Here is a 21,502-nt window from a genome sequence, read left to right as displayed (position 1 = left end):
TTAAGAGTCACTTATGGTTTGTCTCCCTCCCAATCCCATCTTGTTTCATTTATTCTTTTCTTACCTCCTTAACCCCTCCATGTTGCATCTCCACTTCCTCATATCAGGGAGATCATATGATAGTTGTCTTTCTCCAATTGACTTATTTCGCTAAGCATGATACCCTCTAGTTCCATCCACATCGTCGCAAATGGCAAGATTTCATTTCTTTTCATGGCTGCATAGTATTCCATTGTGTATATATACCACATCATCTTGATCCATTCATCTGTGGATGGACATCTAGGCTCTTATCATAGTTTGGCTATTGTAGACATTGCTGCTATAAACATTCGGGTGCACGTGCCCCTTTGGATCACTATGTTTGTGTCTTTAGGGTAAATACCCAGTAGTGCAATTTCTGGGTCATAGGGTAGTTCTATTTTCAACATTTTGAGGAACCTCCATGCTGTTTTCCATAGTGGTTGCACCAGCTTGTATTCCCACCAACAGTGTAGGAGGGTTTCCCTTTTTCCTCATCCTCCCCAGCATCTGTCATTTCCTGACTTGTTGATTTTAGCCATTCTGACTGGTGTGAGGTGATATCTCATTGTGGTTTTGATTTGTATTTCCCTGATACCGAGTGATATGGAGCACTTTTTCATATGTCTGTTGGCCATCTGGATGTCTTCTTTGCAGAAATGTCTGTTCATGTTTTCTGCCCATATCTTGATTGGATTACTTGTTCTTTGGGTGTTGAGTTTGCTAAGTTCTTTATAGATTTTGGACACTAGCCCTTTATCTAATATGTCATTTGCAAATATCTTCTCCCATTCTGTCAGTTGTCTTTTGGTTTTGTTAACTGTTTCCTTTGCTGTGCAAAAGCTTTTGATCTTGATGAAATCCCAATAGTTCATTTTTGCCCTTCCTTTTAATAATTTTTACGAGTGAAGCAGAGAGCTTGCTTTTTCTTTGATTCATACATTATTGAATTATTCTAAAATTCTAGAAAAATATTGAGTAATGCTACAAAGAAAACTTGTCCTTTCCCTCATTTTAAAAGGGTAGTTTCTTGTGATGAGAGCTATTGATGTACTCCATATTGTCTCTAAACTTTTATCTAGCATATTTGTTAAATTTCACAGTTTGTAGTGTTAAATGAGATGATTTTATGTATTGATGAAACAACTTATTCATGGATTTCCTGATGTTAGATATTGTATTCCTAGAATAAACTTACTCTGATAATTTTCTTGCAATGCTATTGAATGCAGTTTGAAATAATTTTATTTACAATTGAGATTTTATTTAAAATGCAGATTGATATATTATTTACTTGTAGCATAATAATAGCATACATTATTTTATTTTTTTGTACTATGGGCCATTTTACATAATTCATTTAATACTCTCGATAACTTCAACATTGGGAATATTGTTATCCCTACTTCACAGACGAGATAGATGAGACAGTATTTCTCTCACAGTGGAAATCAGTGTTAAATTGGCTTCATAAATTAAATTGGTTTCCAAAAAACTTTTTTCAAGTAGTTTCCTTTTTGAATACTTCATAAATTGTGTAAGGTACAGAGATGGACTGCTTCTTAAATATTTCAGTGAACTCACAAATAAAACCAAATTGCTCCAGAGCTTAAGGGGAGAAGATTCTCTTACAATAATTTCAATGTCATTCATAGTTACAGTTCAACCATCTTTGCTGCTTTATTATGAATCAATATTGATATGGCAGGAATTGGCTTCATGCCTAGTAATATTGGGTTTTTTTTCAGTCAACACAGGATGCCTTAGTCTCTCTTTCTCATCCTCCTTTGCAGTTAGGTAGCCTTGCACTGAGATCAGTGTGATGTGTCTATGGAAACGATGTATGCAACCTCCATGACTGCCTTAAAATGGCCCATATGACTTCCATGGTTATCTTCTCTTTCATCTGGATGGTTGAAGTGGAGGAATAATGTCAAAGTTACTGCTTAAAGAAAAACTTCCCAGGAGTCAAGCAACACATATGGGTTTGCAGTGAGTAAGAAATAAACCTTTATTGTTTTGAAGCACTGACATTTCTTGCTGCAGAAGCTACCATTAATTACTGACTAATATATTTAGTAAATGAGTTTGCTGGAGAAGTGGGCATTTTATTCATACTTTAATTTTAATAGCATGGGCTTATACATTTCTTAAAATTTTGTCTTTATGGTATTTTCTTTTTTTTTTAAGTACCTCTTTCATTCCCTATTTTGCCTGTATTTTTATCTTTTACTTTGCTAAAGTTGAGTTAACTTTATTATTTGTTTTACTACCTTTTGGTGTGAGTCTAGTATGACCTATACTCTTTCTCCTCCCTCCCTCCCTTCCTACCTGTTTAATGATACTTCCTTCGTAGCAGAATATTTGGCTAATATTTTTAAACATTCTATATAAGCTTAAGAAAATATGTGTACTGTTTATAATATTTGCAGATTTCAAGAGTGACTTAGCAATTCTTGCTAGTTAAGGATAGTATTCAACTGGTTATATATTTTCCATTTTACTTGGTGTGTCAGTATCTTTCTAAATTTCAACTAGTGTTTGCTTTTAGTCCTTACTCTTGGCTCTAATATTTATTCAAAAAAAAGTTTAATGAGATATATATGTGAGATAACATCATGTAAGTTTAAGGTGTACAACACATTGCTTTGAAACATCCATATATTGCAGCATGATTGTCATTGTAACATTAGTTAGTACCTCTACCATATAATTATCAATTCTTCTTGTCGTGGGAATAATTAAGATCTAGTCTCTCAAAAAGTGTGATGTTTATAATATAGTACTGTCTACATTCATTATACTGTGCATTAAATCTGCAGGGTTTATTTACCTATTAGTTTTAAGTTTGTACCCTTAAACAACATTTCTCCTATTCCCCTTTTCTCCAGCTCCTGTTGAGCATTTTGCTCAATATTTTTATGAGTTTAGCTTGTATTAGATTCTGTATCAAGTATAATTGGTATCATACAGTATGTTTTTCTCGGACTTATCTCACTTAGAATAATGTCCTCCATGTTGTTGCAAATGGCAGGAATTCCTTCTCACTCATGGTTGAATCATACACCATTGCATGTGTGTTGGGGGGTGTCGTAGTGGCTGTACTAATTACATTAATAATTCACAAGGATTCCCTTTTCTCCACATCCTTGCCAACACTATCGCTTGTCTTATTGAGGATAGCCATTCTAAGCAGTGTGTGGTTGTTACCTCATTGTGGTTTTGATTTATACTTCCCTGATGATTAGTAATACTGAACACATTTTTTATATATCTCTTGGCTGTTTGGACCTCTCATTGGAAAAATGTTTAATTTTCCACATATTTTTTAATTGGATTTTTTTCTTTATTATTTAGTTGTACAAATACTTTATATATTTTGGATGTTAACCCCTTATCTGATATATGATTTGCAAATACTTTTTCCCATTCAGTAGGTTGGCTTCTTCATTTTGTTTTTGTTCATGATGATGATGATGATGATGATGGTGATGATGATTTGCAGTGAAGAATCTTTTACAGTTGATTCAGTCCTATTTGTTGATTTTTACTTTTGTTGATTTGCGTTTTGGGATCATACCCAAAAAAATCAGTCTTGAGACCAGTTTCAAGGAACTTCTTCCTATTTTTTCTTCTAGAAATTTTATGGTATCAGGTTTATGCTTTGGTCTTTGATCCATTCCAAGTTTATTTTTCTAAGTGGTGTAATATATGGGTCTTATGTCATTTTTCTGTATGGGTTTCTTCAGTTTTTCAACAACCATGTTTAAGAGACAGTTTTTTTCTATATTGGATATTCTTGGCTTTCTTGTCAATTATTAGTTGACCATACATGTACAACTCTAACTCTCTATTCTATTCCATTGATCGATGTGATGATTTTTATACTACCATACTGTTTTAATTGCTATCCCCTGGTAGGACAGTTTGAAATCATGAAGTATGATGCTTTTAGCTTTATTCTTCTTTCTCATAATTGCTTTGGCTAAATCCAAAGTTAGTGGAAGGAAAGAACCAAAGATCAGAGTGGAAATAAATGAAATAGAGACTAGAAGAAAAATAGTTTATTCAAATTGAGTGTATTGTTCTTACATGAACAAACAACAATAACAATACCCAGTTTCTTTAGTGACATTTGACTCAAAAATAAATTTAAAAGTAATATAAATTAATAATCTCTGAATGTCTGATCTCTGACATGCTGGCTAAGCTTACAATAAGAACTGCAGTGATAGCAATGATCTAATTATGTGCCTAGGCTTTTCTACATTGCAAAGGAGGGGTCCACAGAAGAGGAACAGTGGAAATACTTGAAGAAATTATGAACTCCAATAATAAACTTTCCTCACATTTGAAGATTTTCCAAAATAATGAAAGTGTGTTTAAGGAAGCCATTAACATTTATGTTGCTTAGAATTGATTAATGACTGAGAACAAAACTATTTGCAGATATAAGAGTAAAAGCATTTTACCAAAATTCAAGCATTTTTCAAGAACATTAATCCTAAAATTGAAACACTAGTATAATTTGATTTTTCTTTTAGTGGAGATGTCATATCTAGGGTATTTATTTTGATTCAAGTAGAAATAGATGGTTAGAAAGATCTTATAAAATTTTTCCCAAATGTGTTTACTTTCTAAAAGATTTTAAAATGTTTTCTTAATCCCTTGTCCCCATTCCCATTATGGACCTCAGTCCCATGGATTGCAACAATCTCATGATATTTGTTTTTAAAATATATATTTTTCATGAACTGTATTTTTTGATTAAATAACAAGCTCTTGATTTTGTCATTTCATACTTTCAAAAAACCATAATGTGTTTTAAGCTCTATCCCTGTGCTGCGTGTTCATATAATTAGTCTCAAATATTTAGGCCTGTGTGAGCACTTCTTTGGAATATAAAGCCTATGGAGTGGGACCACTGAGTGCTGCCATATTGCTTTCCAAGTGGCTGTACCAGTTCACACACCACTAGCATTTTGGGGAGATGAATTTCTCAATACATTTTCAAAATTTTTAAATGCTTAAGAGTTTGAAGTTTTATATAGGTTTCAGTCAGTTTGGGCATTTTATATTTTTTTCTAGGAATTTATTCATTTCATCTATCCATTAGATTATTGTTATTCCCTTTATTATTACTATATTTCCTGTGTATCCTATTTGCCCTTCTCATTCTGTGTTCCACACAGTAACATTTTCTCTCTTGTTTTCCTTGGTTAGTCTTGTCAAAGATTTATCTATCTTACAAATCTTCTCAGAAAAATAGATTTTGATTTTGTTAAACTATATGGATTTTCTTTTGTGGGAGACCTCCAAGGTCTCATTTATTTTAACCTTAATTTTAGTATTTAATTTTTTGTTGTATCTTTGGAATATTCTCCTATTTGTATACCAACATCTTGAGTTGGATACTTATATTTTCAATCATTTCTTATTTTTAAAATAAATGCATGTAAGGTGATAGAATTGCTCTTACATATTGCTTTCACACACACTCTGACACATTTTTAATATAATTCAGCTTCAAATATTTCTTCTTATTTCTTTCATAATCCAGAGGTTATTTGATGATACACTAGTTTTCAAACATACAGTTTTTAGCTCTCCTTTTGTTACTAATTTATACCTTTATTTTTATGGTTAATGAACACAGTCAGTGTGTTATTGATCCTTTGGAAAGTATTGAGTTTGCTTTTGTAACCTATTAGCTATTTTACCATATGTTCTGCTCCTGCTGAAGGGCAATTGATATTTCCCACTTGTAAATATAGAATTCTCCCTATATATTTAATAGCAAAGACTCATTAATTGTTGAGATCATTGATGTCTAAGACTCTTTTGGAGGGCCTTATGAATTTCCGAGGTGTTATCATACTAAGTTCTCAAGCTGTACTGTCTGTTTTCTCTTTTTTTCTTGATTTATATGTTGTTGATTAAATATATTTTGATATATTGACTGTTCATGATAGTTATATCATTGTCTCTTTTTGTTCTTAGGTATTTTCTTTTGCCTTTAATTTAAAATTGGACATGGACTGAGTTTAAATCTTGATTTCCTGAATAGCTTCATGACATAGGACAATTCATTTAATCTATCTAAGCCACAATTTTCTTATCTTTACAATGATTATTATAATAACAACCTCATAATGACATTGTGAAGATTAAATAAACTGATGCACTTAAAGCATTTAGAATAGTAGCTGGCATATTCTAACACAACTAATAGCAATGATTAGTTATTAAGTATTGAGACCATAAAGCCCAAAAGAAAATTGAATGAAATAGTGAACCACTTGTGGGAGAAATGTTGACACGGCAAATATAAGTATTTGATTAAATAGGATTGTAATGATAGGTATAAAAATATTTTGATCTTGAAAATATTCATGTTTTAAATAATAGGATGAATTACCCCAGGGGGAAAAAAAGCAGTCTAAGAAAGGTCAGTAAACTGAAAAAAAAAAAAAAAAATCAAACCAACCAAGGAGGAAAAAAAAAAAAAATCTCCAAGAAATAAATGTGTTAAATTTTTTGAATAGTAGGTATAAGATAAAAATATTTTTGTGTATATAAAAATAATGAATATAAATGAATATTTGTGAAGAAAACTATAAATTAATCACTAGTAGAACTTTAAATGGCGTATTTTTCTTGCAAATTATTGTAGAAGATAAACTCTAGAAAAACATAGTCAAGGCCTCCCTGCATGTTAAAGAAGGGAGAAATGAGCCCACAGGACAGAGTCTTTGGCACTAAAGAGACACTGTCACCATGGGCACTGCCCCACTAGAAAATATCTCGCTGTCAGAGGTTTATCTCTGAACTCTCAAAAGAAGTAACACTGGAGGGACACAGTTTGCTTAAGTTGCAATTTTTAGGCCCTGGGAGGTTAGAAGGGTCGAGGACAGAGAGACTTAGTCGTGACAGGTCGGCCATGCAGCCAACCTGCTTCCACCTGGTTTAACAGTGCTTTCATGGCACTGGGTGGTCCTTACCAGTTTCTAAGGTGAAGATCATAATTACATTGACCTAGGGTAGAAGCCACTGAAGCAGCTAAACGTCCCACAATGCACAGGACAACTCTTTGCAAGTAAGGATTATCCTCTTCCTAATGTAATATTTTCTCTCACTTTCTTGGCATCATAATTAAAATGTGTGCTATTTATTGTATCTCATGAATATTTATTTTGGTTTTGGCTCATAAAATTCATATATACACTGTCCTCTTGGGTCTTGTTTAATGACATTGATAAAGCATTGTGCAAAATATTATGTTGATTCTTGAATCAAATTTTTGACTTTTTGGTCAGTTTGATGAGTGAGAAATATTTTGCATTCCTATTATTTGTACTGAGAGCAAGCATTTCTAAATCTATTTCTCATCATTGGTGGTTTTTCTTCTATTGATTGCTCATTGATAATCTCCCCCATTTTTCTATTGGAATTTTAAATGATTTGTATAAATTTGAGCCAAAATGTAGTTGAATCCCTTATTGATTAATCATATGAAAATAGATATTTTCTGTATGACTATTCATTGAACTTTTTTCCTTCCATCATAAGAAAGTTTTAACATTTAATATGTTCAAATTCATTAAGCATTCTTCTTTCAGGCTAATTCCTCCTGAAGAAATTGTTTCTAAGTCTCATTTTGTGAAGATACTGTTTTCTTCTAAAATATCACTATTTGACTTTAATTATTAGATGTGAAATCCATCTCAATTTTATTTTGTTTTTGTTGTGTTGTGCATTGAGATTTGATTGTATCTATTTCTATATGACATAGAATATATATTTTTATTAAATGTATAGTATAAAAATGTATATTAAAATATCTGCAGTTATTAAAAGTCCCACATGGTACCAAGTTCTCACATATCCATAGATATATTTCTAAAGAACCTATTTTATTTCACTTTCTATCTTTTTCCATGTAAACTCTACACTATTGTATTTCTTACAGCCTTATGACAAACCTTGATAATTGGAAGAGATGTGCAACTGGTGGAATGCTTGATCATTTTTCAAATTTGCTTTGGCTATTGCACATTTATTAATTTTTATATGAGCTTATAGTATATTATCAAGAAAATACATTGAGTTTTTCATTGGATGGTAATGAAACTTTTAGATTAATCTGGAGAAAATTGCCATCATTATATCAAGCTTTGTCATCTATAAAGAAAACTTGGTTTTTCTTTTTTGTGTTATCTTTTATTTGCCTAAAAATTTATATGCCTTGTTAGATTTCTTTCGTGGTTTCTTAAAATTTTCTTGCTGATATGAATAAGATATTTTTCATAATAAGAATAAGATATTTTTTCCTTTAATATATTATCTAACTGGTTATGAACATGTCCATAACAAGTCAGGAAATGACAGATGCTGGTGAGGATGCGGAGAAAGGGGAACCCTCCTACACCGTTGGTGGGAATGCAAGCTGGTGCAGCCACTCTGGAAAACAGCATGGAGGTTCATCTTTATGTGAGTGTAAGCAAATAAGAATGTGTATGAATCTGGCCAAATCATTTAAATTCTTCAAAGCTCAGTTTCCTCATATATAAAACTGAGATTAAACATGTTTTACAGAATGAGTCTTTAGAATTTATCTATTAATATTTTTAAACTTTTCTTCATACAATGCTACTTTTTTTTTTTTTTTTAGTATAGATGATACAAAATGTTATATTAGTTTCAGGTATATAACATAATGATTCAGTAACTTTGTATGTTATGCTACACTGACCACAAGTGTAGCTGCTATTTGTCACCAAAGCTATTCCAGTACCATTGACTATATTCCCTGTGCTGTACCTTTTATTCCCATGACTTATTCATTCCATAACTGGAAACCTGTGTCTCTGGCTCCCCTTCACCCATTTTCCCCATTCCCTCATCCCTCTTCTCTCTGACAACCCTCTGTTTGTTCTCTCCATTTATAGGTCTGAATCTACTTTTTGTTTATTCATTTGTGTTGTATTTTAGATTCCATACATTGAGGTAGACAAGACCATACAATTTCATCTATCTGACATATTTCATTTACCATAATATAATCTAGATCTATCTGTGTTGTCACAAGTGGCAAGGTATCGTTCTTTTTTATGGTGTGTGTGTGTGTGTGTGTGTGTACACCACATCTTCTTTATCCATTTTTCTATCAATGGACACTGGGCTGCTTCGATATCTTGGCTATTGTAAGTAATGTTGCAATAAACATAGGGGTGAATGTATCTTTTCAAATTAGTGTTTTCATTTTCTTTGACAGAAGAATAAAGACAGAGGTTTCCAAATTCCAGATTTTAAGATATATTACAAAGCTGTAGTAATCAAAACGATATGGCACTGGGACAAAAGTAGACTCAGATATCAATGGAAAAAATAGAGGGTCCAGAGAAAACCCATGCATGTCAATTAATCTATGACAAAGCAGGCAAGAATATGCATTAGGGAAAAGACAGTATTTTCAAATGGTGCTGGAAAAACTGTATAGCTGCATACAAAAAGAATGAAACTAGACAGCTTTCTTATACCATATACACACACACACACACAGAAAAAAAAAAAAAACCCAAAATGAATTAAAGACCTGTGAGACTTGAAACAATAAAACTCTTAGAACATAGGTAGTAATTCCTCTGACATTAGCCATAGCAACGTTTTTCAGATATGGCTTCTGAGATAAGGGAAACAAAAGCAAAAAAGATAAACAGAGGGGGAAGGAGTCTCTGAGATCCTGCACCACTGGAGTGCAAAAGCCTCCCATGCTGGGGACCAGGCACAGACTTACAGACCAGTAGGGGAAGGGACAGGACTTTAGGACAGTCCCCCAGACTGAAACCTGGAGCTGTGGGCGCACATGTACAAACTGAGGGCAGCTAGTGGTTTTAGAAGTACAAAGGGAAGAGATGTGCCTAGACCAGGAAGCAAGTGCTGAGAGTGCTGCTGTGGGGTGCACATCCCAGGATGCTGCAGTTTTTAGCAGAACAGATGGAAACAGAGACTGTGTGGCCTGGAGAGTTCACTGGAGAGCAGACTGCTATCTCTCTGTTCTGAGTCAGAAGTTTGCATATAGTCACTCTGCTCTCACTCTCAGAAGAGACACAGAAATCTGTCAGAGAACAAAAGCCCCCCCACCAAAAAAATGGTTTTCACTGAGGCCATCCTCCCCAGAAGGGGCAGGGTAACTCTGCACAAACAGGGTTGCCTGAGTAATAGCACGGCAGGCCCTTCCCCTGGAAGACAGGCTAGAAGAACAAGCAACTGACAATCCTAAGGTCCCTATAAAACGGTGCATCTTGCTTGGGTTGTTGTCAATAATTTGGACTCTGCACATTCCCTCAACCACCTCCCAACAGAATGACTAAGAGGAACACACAACCCAGGAAAATTTCAGAGACTCTGACCTTTGCCACAGAACTAATGGATATGAATAAAAGCAAAATTCAGAAACTAGGGAAAATGAGGCAAAAGAACAAATTAGTGATAAAGAAGACAAATTGATAGAAAAGAAGGTACAGGAAGAGCCCTGGAACAAAAAGCTTAAAATCTGAGAACAGAGAGATAAATGACACTATGAAACATTTCAATGTCAAAATTATTGAGATTCCTGAGGGGGTGGAGAGAGAGAGCTAGAAAGTATATTTGAGCAAATCATAGCTGAGAACTTCCCTAATCTGGGGAATGGAACAAACATGTGTATCCTAGAGGCAGAGAGGACCCCTCCCAAGATTAAGGGGAATAGACCAACTTCTAGGCATGTAATAGTAAAATTTGCAGATCTTAGAACAAAGGACACAATCTTTTTTTTTTTTTTTTTTTTTTTTAAGATTTTATTTATTTATTTGAGAGAGAGACAGTGAGAGAGAGAGCATGAGAGGCGAGAAGGTCAGAGGGAGAAGCAGACTCCCCATGGAGCTGGGAGCCCAATGTGGGACTCGATCCCGGGACTCCGGGACCGTGACCTGAGCCGAAGGCAGTTGCTCAACCAACTGAGCCACCCAGGCGCCCACAAAGGACACAATCTTATGGGCAGTTAGGGGCAAAAGATTTCTTATGTACAGAGGGAGGAACATCAGAAAACATCAGATCTGTCTACAAAGACTGGAAAGCCAGAAAGGGCTGGCAAGACATATTCAGAGTACTAAATGAGAAGAACATGCAGCCAAAAACACTTTATCCAGCAAGACTGTCATTAGAAGGGGTGGAGAGATAAAAAGCTTCCAAGACCAGCAAAAACTGAAAGAATATGTGATCACCCAGCTGACCCTGCAAGAAATACTAACAGGGGATTCTATAAAAGGAGAAAGACCAAGAATGATATAGAACAGAGATTTACAAAGAAAATCTATAGAAACAAGGACTTCATAGGCAACATGATGACAAAGAAATCGTGTCTTTCAATAATCACTCTCAACGTGAATGGCCTAAATGTTCCCATAAAATGGCACAGGGCTCCATGTTGGATAAAGAGACAAGACCCATCCATATGCTGCCTACAAGAGACCGATTTTTAACCTAAAGATACATCCAGACTGAAAGTGAAGGGATGGAGAACAGTCTGTCTTGCCAACGGACCTCAAAAGAAAGCTGAGATAGCAATTCTCATATCAGACAAATTAGATTTTAAGCTAAAGACTGTAGTTGGAAATACAGAAGGACACTATATCATGCTTAAAGGATCTATCCAACAATTTTAAGGGTCTAAAAATTGTATATATCTATTCCCCCACGAGTAGCCAACTACATAAGCCAACTCTTAACCAAAATAAAGAGACATATTAATAATAATACATTAATAGTAGTAGACTTCAACACTCCACTCTCTCAATGGATCATCTAAGCCGAAAAAGAACAAAGAAACAAGAGCTTTGAATGACACACTGATCCAGATGGACCTCATAGATATATATAGAACATTCCACCCTAAAACAACCAGAAAGTCATTCCTTTCAAGCATACATGGAACTTTCTCCAGAATAGACCACACATTGGGTCACAGATCAGGTCTCAACTGATTCCAAAAGATTGAGATTATTCCCTGCATAGTCTCAGACCACAATGCTTTGAAACTGGAATTTAATCAGAGGAAAAATTTAGAAGAAATTCGAACACTTGGAAACTAAAGATCATCCTGCTCAAGAATGTTTGGGTCAACCAGAAAATCAAAAAACAAAGAACTTAAACATTTCATGGAAACCGATGAGAATGAAAACACGTTGCTCCAAAACCTATGGGTCCTAATGGGGAAATACATAGCATCCAAGGCTCACTCAAAAAAATAGAAAAATTATGAATACATAAATTATCACTATACCTCAAAGAACTGGAGAATCAACAACAAATTAAACCTAACCCACGCATAAGAAGGGAAATAATTAAAATTAGAGTAGAGATCAATGAATTAGAAACCAGATATATAGTAGAACACATCAATGAAACTAGAAGCTGGTTCTTTGAAAGAAATAAGATCAGTAAACAACAGGCTAGATTTATCCAAAAGAAAAGGGAAATTACCCAAATTAATAAAATCATGAATGAAGGGGGGAGATCATGACTAACAACGAGGAAATAGAAAAAAATCATCAGAAATTATTATCAACAGCTATATACAATAAGTTAAGCAACCTAGAAGAAATAGAGGCATCCCTAGAAACCTATAAACTACCAAGACTGAAACAGGAAGAAACTGACAACATGAATAGACCAATAACCAGTAACAGGATTGAACCAATGATCAAAAACTTCTGAAAAAACAAGAGTATAGAACCTGATGGATTCCCTGGGGGAATTCTACCAAACATTCAAAGAAGAAATAGTACCTGTTCTCCTGAAGCTGTTTCAAAAAGTAGAAACAGAAGGAAAACATCCAGAATCTTTTCTGTGAGACCTGCATTACCCTCATCCCAAAACCGGGCAAAGACCCTTTCAAAAAGAAGAATTTCAGACTAATATCCCTGATGAATACAGATGCCAAAATTCTCAACAAAATCCTAGCTAATAGGATCCAACAATATTAAGAGGATTATCCACCATGACCAGGTGGGATTTATCCCTGGGATGCAAGGGTGATTCAACATTCACAAATCAATCAATGTGTTAGAACAAATCAATAAGAGAGAAGAGCCACATGGGCCTTTCAATTGATGCAGAAAAAGCATTTGACAAAATATAACATCCTTTCCATATTAAAACTCTTCAGAATATAGGGATAGAGGGAACATCCCTTAATTTCATAAAATCTGTCTCTGAAAAACGCACTGAAAATACCATTCTCAATGGGGAAAAGCTGACAGCCTTCCCATTGAGATCAGGAACGCAACAAGGATACTACTCTCTAGTAGTATCAAGGATACCAACTCTCTACTGTTGTTCAACATAGTACTAGAAGTCCTAGCAACAGCAATCAGACAACAAAAAGAAAAGGTATTCAAATTGGCAAAGAAGAAGTCAAACTAACTCTCTTTTCACAGATGACATAATATGTTATGTGGAAAACCCAAAAGACTCCACCCCCAAATTACTAGAACCCATACAGCAATTCAGTAATGTGGCAGGATAAAAAATCAATGCACAGAAATTAGTTGCTTTCTTATATACTAACAATGTAACAGTAGAACATTTACAAATGGAATTAATTCTCTAATTTCTTGTAACACCAAAAACCACAAGATGCCTTGGAATAAACCTAATCAAAGAGGTAAAGGATATATACTCTGGGAACTACAGAAAATTCATGAAAAAATATCAAAGAAGACACAAAAAGATGGAAAAACATTGCATGGATCAGAAGAATAAACATTGTTAAAATGTCTATGCTGCCAGGACATTCCATACTTTCAATGCCATACTGATCAAAATATTAAGGGCATTTTAAAAAGTGCTGGAACAAATGATCTTAAAATTTGTATGGAGCTAGAAAAGATCCTGAATCACCAAGGAAATGTTGAGAAAGAGAAACAAAGCTGGGGCCATCACATTGCCTGATTTCAAGCTATATTACAAAGCTGTGATCAGCAAGACAACATGGTACTGGCACAAAAACAGACACATAGATCAGGGAACAGAATAGAGAGACCAGATATGAACCCTCAACTCTGTGGTCAACTAATCTTTGACAAAGCAGGGAAAAATATCCAATGGAAAAAGAGAGTCTCTTCAATAAATGGTGCTGGGAAAATTGGACAGCTATGTACAGAAGAGTGAAACTGGACCATTCTCTTACACTATACACAAAGAAAAATTCAAAATGGATGAAAGACCTCAACATGAGACAGGAATCCACTAAAATCCACTAGGAGAACATAGGCGGTAACCTCTTTGACATGGGCCACAGCAGCTTCTTTCAAGACACGTCTCCAAAAGGAAACAAAAATGAAAATGAACTTTTGGGACTTCATCAAGATAAAAAGCTTCTATACAGCAAAGGAAACAGTCAACAAAACAAAGGCAACCCATGGAATGGGAGAAGATATTTGCAAATGCACTACAAAGAACTGATAGCCAAGATCTATAAAGAACTTATCAAACTCAACACCCACAAAACAAATAATTAAGTCCAAAAATGGGCAGAAGACATGAACAGGCACTTCTCCAAAGAAGATACACAAATAGCTAATAGATGCATGAAAAAATGTTCATCATCACTAGCCATCAGGGAAAGTCAAATCAAAACCACATTGAGACCTTACACCAGTTAGAATGGCAAAACAAATTGATAAGGCAAGAAACAACAAATGTTGGGGAGGCTGTGAAGAAAGAGGTACCCTCTTACACTGTTAGTGGGAATGCAAATTAGTACGGCCACTTCTGAAAACAGTGTGAGGTTCCTCAAAAAATTAAAAAGAGAGCTACCCTATGACCCAGCAATTGCACTACTGGGTATTTACAGATACAGATCCAAAGATACAGATGTGGTGAAAAGAAGGGTCATCTGTACCCCAATGTTCATAGCAGCAATGGACACAGTTGCCAAACTGTGGAAAGAGCCAAGATGCCCTTCAACAGATGAATGGATAAAGAAGATATGGTCCATACATACAATGGAGTATTATGCCTCCATCAGAAAGGATGAATACCCAACTTTTGTATCAACATGGATGGGACTGGAAGAGATTATGCTAAGTGAAATAAGTCCAAGCAGAGAGAACCACTTATCATATGGTTTCACTTGTTTGTGGAACATACGGAAAAGCATGGAGGACATTAGGAGAAGGAAGGGAAAAATCAAGGGGGGGAAGTTGGAGAGGGACACAAACCAGGAGAGACTATGGACACTGAGAAACCAACTGAGGGTTTTAGAGTGGGAGAGGTTGGAGGGATTGGTGAGCCTGGTAATAGATATTAGGGAGGGCATATATTTCATAAATATATGAAAAATATAAACAAGCAATGAATCATGGAACACCACACCAAAAGCTAATGATGTACTGTATGGTGACTAACATAACATAATAAAAAAAAATGATAAAATAAGTTTCTTAAAAAAAGAAAATTTGTGTCATTGGTACTTAGATTTTAAAAGACAAAAGATATCAAATCAATAATTGAAGGTCCCACTTTAATGAATTAGAAGCAGAAAAGACCTCACCAAGCAGATGTAAGAAAATAATGAACAGAAAATGTTGAAATTCAAAGCAGAAAAAAAAAAGGAAAATCAGTGGAATCACAGCTGGTTCTTTTAAAAGATGAATAAAATAAGTTAAGTCCTTATATTGAACAAGAAATAAAGACTCAAGATACTAACATATCAATATAAAAATTAAGAGGAAAAATCAGTGTAGATCCTATAGGTAAAAAAAAATTATTAAAGAGTACTACAGAAACTTGATATTCATAAATTTGATCAAGTAAGTGAAAGGGAGCAGTTCTTTAGAAGAGACACAAATAAATTTAAACTCAAGGAGAAATAGATAGCTTTAATAGTTTTATATTCATTAAGGTAGTTGAATTTGATGTTTCAAACCTCTCAATAAAGAAGAAATCTAGGTCCACATATTTTCAGTGTTGAATTTTACCAAATTTTAAGGGAACATTTAAATCATTTCCATATAATCTCTTCCAGAAAGTAGAAATGGGGGAAACAATTCCCAGTTCATTTTAGGAGGATATCGTGGTGACAAAATAAGACATAAACATAACAAGAGAAAATAACTAGGGGTCAATATAGCTCCTGAATATAGGTGCAAAAATATTCACCAAACATGATTCTATGAATCTGTCAAAACACGAATGTATAGCCAAAGAGTATACGCAATTTAAAATATATATGATGTGTTAAATTGATAACTAACCATCACTTTCTTTTCCTATGTATATAAACCTTCATAAATATACTTACTATTTCCAAGAAGTTATTCATTGAAATATGACCTGTTTTTATATATTATTAAGGAAACATCAAACTATGATGTGCCAATGTTTATAAAATACATCCTGATTTCAAAGCTGTCATAATGTGAAAAAATAATGAAGAATATATCTAATGTGATATGCATAAATTGGAATTTATCCTCCCTTAAGAGATATATTCTCATTTTGGATTTAAACAAAACAAAACAAACAACAACAACAATAACAACAACAACAAAACACCAGAAGTGTCAAGCAGAGAAATCAGCAGCCTGTGGAGGGCTAAAGTTCAGGAGCAAGAGCCAGCTGTTTCAAAGGACTGGAGAGAATATACACACAAGGTACTGCCAGGAAAAGCAGTCTCCTCCTCCCTGTGTGTCCAAGAATTCTGCATATGGTAATGTGGGAATCAGACATCCATCCACAGAGAGTTTCTGACTCCTATATAAATGATTATTTAAGTATAAAGATTTGAAACTATTGCTTCATGAAAAAGGTCATGTAACATACCTTTATATAAATTAGAGAAATTAAAAGGAGACCATAAAGCTCACTCCAAACATTTTATTTTTAAAGCCAAGTGAAAAACATGAGGCTAAAATTGTCATTTGTAAATGTGCCTTGTTTAAGGGAAATTCAATATATAAATTATCCTAGAAATAGAGGGAGATCTGATTACTTAACTGATCATTCTTCAGAGTTCCTTTAAATAGTAAGTGTTCCACTATGGTTTTCAGTACTTCATTTTGGTGGAATTTTATTTTCATGGGTTTCTTTAAGAACTTCTAATGTGAGGTTTATCTGTAGATGAATAACAGAGCTTTATCTTGGCATATCTTATCTAGATAAGATAAATTACCACACACTGTAATAGATCCTTACATTTGACATTGATCACTGTGAACCTCAAGTGATTACTACTTTGGGAGAAAACAACAAAGCCTACAGAATTTAGAACCATTTCTAAATTATTACCTGTGTTTTGTGATATTAATAAATAGACTCAATTCACAATGCAACCATTAGCATTTGATATATATTGTATACAACTGTATATAAAAAAGACAATGTCTACATTCAATTAAATACTGGGAAAAAAATACTTAGCTCAAAAATTTTTTAAGTGATCCATGAGAACCCAAACTGCCATTTCTTTGAGTGTGTCATGCTTTATGACAACATGCTCCTTAAAGAACTCAAGTTCATGTTCTGTAAAATCATTGTAAGATGAGCCTAGAATTAATCATGCAATCAAATAATAAAATCTTCTGTAACATAAGTTTTTATTTAAGAATGTTGCTTATTCATATGTTAAATGTTGAATTTTCCTCTTGGGGCTTAACAGTATTCAGAGACCTACAGGTGGATATCTTAGTTCTTCCTTATGTTCAGTGTCATTATCTATAATGGGGAGTTGTTTCCATGAACATAACACCTGGAAGAATTTTCTCAAAAAATTTTTTAAAGATTTTATTTATTTATTTGACAGAGAGATCACAAGTAGGCAGAGACAGGCAGAGAGAGGGGGCAAAGCAGGCTCCCTGCTGAGCAGAGAGCCTGATGCAGGGCTGGATCCCTGGACCCTGAGATCATGACCTGAGCCCAAGGCAGAGGCTTAACCCACTGAGCCACCCAGGCACCCCAATTTTCTCAAATTTTAATGGGACATTAGAACCAAAAAATGTGAAAAGTGTTCTAGCCAGTAAAGAGAGCCTGGGGTTTTTATTCTTAAGAATTATGCTGCATAAATGAAATAAAAAGGCAGAAAATACAATAGCGTTGCATGTGTTCCATATACATCCATTTATTAATGCATATGCCAGAGGACAGCACTGTACTATGCATTTGGAGAAGTCATCAACAAAGCAATTGCCTAACAATTTAACATGAATTAGTGGATCTCACTGGTCTGTTGTTTACACACCCAGTAGCAAAATGTTCTGAGAGTCATGATACCAGTCATTTCTGTCCTTACCATAGCAGACCAGCTTGTTCACAAAACATAATCATTGTAACAGGTTCTTGTTTCTGCATGTGTATGTTGTCCACTAACAGTTATGACCAGAAGTTACAATTACAGGAACTGTTCTACGGCCAAGTATTTAGATACAGACTTTAAAAAGTCAAACCATAAAAAGACAGAAAATGCAAATATTCATAAACTATTTCATATTCAAAATCCAACCTAGTTATATTTTAATGTACCAAGCTGTATTGAGTTGTTTTCCTATTGTATCTGATGCATTCTGGGCTTGTAAATAACATAAATTATAAAATTATAAGCAGTTTCTTCGGATCTTATTTTACATTTTTCACTAAATAGATGAAGACGTGTCTTTTTGCTCCAGTGCAATATATAGGAATGCTGCATTCAGTATAAATTGTTGAATATATTTTTTAAAGAAAACATGTAACTTGATTAGAATGCTAAGTAAATAAGGAGATAGTCATAACTGTCAGAGGCAAAACACTAACAGTATAGTTAATTATTATAGATAATTTGAAGAAACAAACCTTCCACTGCATCTCTAAACCCTTAATCCTATGACTTTGTAAAGAATGACATTTGGTAAAGCTAAGACATAATGCTAAATGGTAAATGTATCAACTTAACCTTTTTTTTTTCTTTTAAAAACAAATGTGATGTGACCTTGGCAGTTTAAAAGGACAAAGTTTTGTCAATATATCAAACATTGTTAACAAACTATTTAGCATTGCTTTGTATAAGTTTGCTTTAATAGCTTTTCTTCACAGTGATATTTCAGAAAGGTTGGAAACTTGTCGACATAAAATATTTCCCACCTTTTCTATTTTAATTTGTATGCAAAAATCATCACAATAGATCTGCAACTATAAAATTACAAACACTTTCTAGAAGTGACTGTATTTCTAGTTATGATAGAAAAAGTTAACTTGTATGACATCTACAATGAGGTAAGTCTAAATAAAACAAAATTTGGTAACAAATGCTTTATGATCTATGGGAAATATAAGCGAATTTAACAAAAGACAGTGGACAAACTGAAAAAATGAGGTTTTTTTGTTTGTTTGTTTGTTTGTTTTTAGTATGTTTAAAGGATGAGAAATTGGTAATGAAATGAAACATTTTAAAAGATATTCTGGATTTTCACTTAACATTGTAATTTTGGCACTTCATGGAACATTTATTTTCCAAAGACCAGAACTGTTATAAAAGTTCAGTAGGTTTTCCACATACTTTGTAGACATTGTACTTGAGTACTGGCAAACACTGAAACGTAGTGAACTAAACATTCCCATGTATTTGCACATGCATGCAGTAGTCAGAGTTTGTGGATTCTCAAAGATGATATCTTGCAGTATTTGTTTCAAGCACTCTCTTCAGCTGATCTGGTTTCGGATTTCAGTCTTACAAATTCTTTAGCCACATCATCGCTGGTCCTCTGAGAGAGTATTCTAAGGATAGTCAAACCAGTTTCATCCATAGAGACATTTTTCAGAAGGGGATACCATGCCCCATAGCTTCCCTTTTCTGCTATGTTCTGTAGTTGAATTACCGTCATTCCAATAATTCGATCTTCTCTGGCAAAGCAGTAATCTTTGACTGACAGATGAAGTTCATAGGCCCCTGGCCGGTTTTCATTACCCAGAATGCTGTTGTGAATTAAAAATAAGAACTTTGAGCAAAAGCTTGACTTCACCTAGGGCTCCATGTGGTTCTAAAATACTGTTAAAATTAAGTTTTCTCCATTCCTCAGCCATTTATTTGGCAAAATGCAGTATCATGTATTTATTTTTTTGTTAACATATAATGTATTATTTGTTTCAGGGTAGAGGTCTGTGAATCATCATTCTTACACGATTCACAGCACTCACCATAGCACATACCCTCCCCAGTGTCCATCACCCAGACCCCCTCTCCCTCCCCTCCCACCTCCAAGCAACCCTCATTTGTTTCCTGAGATTCAGAGTCTCTTAGGGTTTCTCTCCCTCCCCTGATTATCATGTACTTTAACTCTGATGCAAATATCATTTCCATTTTAGATTGTCTTTACACAGATATTACTTAGCAATCTAAATTAAGTACTTTTTTGCCTATATAGAAATAGGAAATCAATCTGAATATGCTTTTCTGTCTTGATATTAAACATATTAATAGATAATAAATATTAGATATTTATTAGATAGATAGATAAGAGGTATTTATTAGATATTTAATAGATAAATATTAGATAATAGATAAAGATTAATAGATAATTTAATAATAAAATACGTTATACTTAATTCTTGGAGGTGTGGTCTTCTCACTGACACAGGAGTAGGACGGGGTGGGGAAGGGTCGTGGAGGGTAGACCAAGGAAAGCGGTAGCTCTTGCCAGAAGCTCTATGCCTTTTCATAGAACTTTTCAGAATAGAAGTTCTGTTCTCTTTTCTTTACCTCAGACTCCTGGCCATGCTATTATATCTAGGAGGCTTTTCTCAGGGGAATACACAACCTAGACTATCAAGCTACCACAGACAACAAGACTATTCACAAGATGCCAAATTAGATCCAAATCTCCAGAGTAAATCAGTTCCAGCAGAGCGTGGTGCTTCCGTGCTGGTTCTTTCGGATGGCAACAGTTAGACACCTGTCAAGTGTGGGGCTGAGGATGGCCTGGACTAATAACAACTTGGCAGCGCAGAACTGAGCATAATGAAGAAGGCTGTGAGGTAATACGCTGAGAGTAATCCTCCCCTGCCCCTTATTTTACTGCATCCTCAGATCTCCTTCACTTTCTAATGAAGGCACATCTGTTCCTCAGCAGTAGGAGCTTCCAAATCCTTTCCTTTTCTAAGTGACTTTCTTAGATCAAACATTTTGCAGAGACCAAACTTTTTTTTCTGGGCAACGCTTATAACTGAAGTGTGTACTTCTTTTAGAGATAACCTGAAATAATGTGAAAGAAAATGGAGGCCTGATGGATAAGAACAGAAGAGCAAAATCTGATGGGAGCTAGATCTTCTTATGAATTAAAATGCTCCAAAAGGCTGCCTTTCCCCAGAATTATGCATGGCTTTACGACCTCACAGTGTTATATCTGAATTTTGCATGGTTCAAGTAATTCCTAGAAACTTGTAGAAGACATTTTAACTGAATCAATGT

At 34.4% G+C, this 21,502-nt stretch overlaps 1 protein-coding gene across 1 annotated transcript in view; it reads right to left on the bottom strand.

Annotated features, from left to right (window-relative positions):
- Positions 1–18,073: 18,073 nt before the first annotated feature.
- Positions 18,074–21,502, bottom strand: part of UNC13C (unc-13 homolog C) — a 612,072-nt gene continuing 608,643 nt past the window's right edge. Inside the window, 1 exon segment of the mRNA XM_032342611.1 lies at positions 18,074–20,010. Within this exon segment, the coding sequence (XP_032198502.1) occupies positions 19,725–20,010 (286 nt within the window). The 3' untranslated portion in view covers positions 18,074–19,724.

Source organism: Mustela erminea, chromosome 5 (assembly GCF_009829155.1).
Source record: "Mustela erminea isolate mMusErm1 chromosome 5, mMusErm1.Pri, whole genome shotgun sequence".
NCBI classification, from domain to species: domain Eukaryota; kingdom Metazoa; phylum Chordata; class Mammalia; order Carnivora; family Mustelidae; genus Mustela; species Mustela erminea.
Note: the sequence above shows the minus strand (reverse complement) of the source record. Positions and strands in the feature narration are given on the sequence as shown.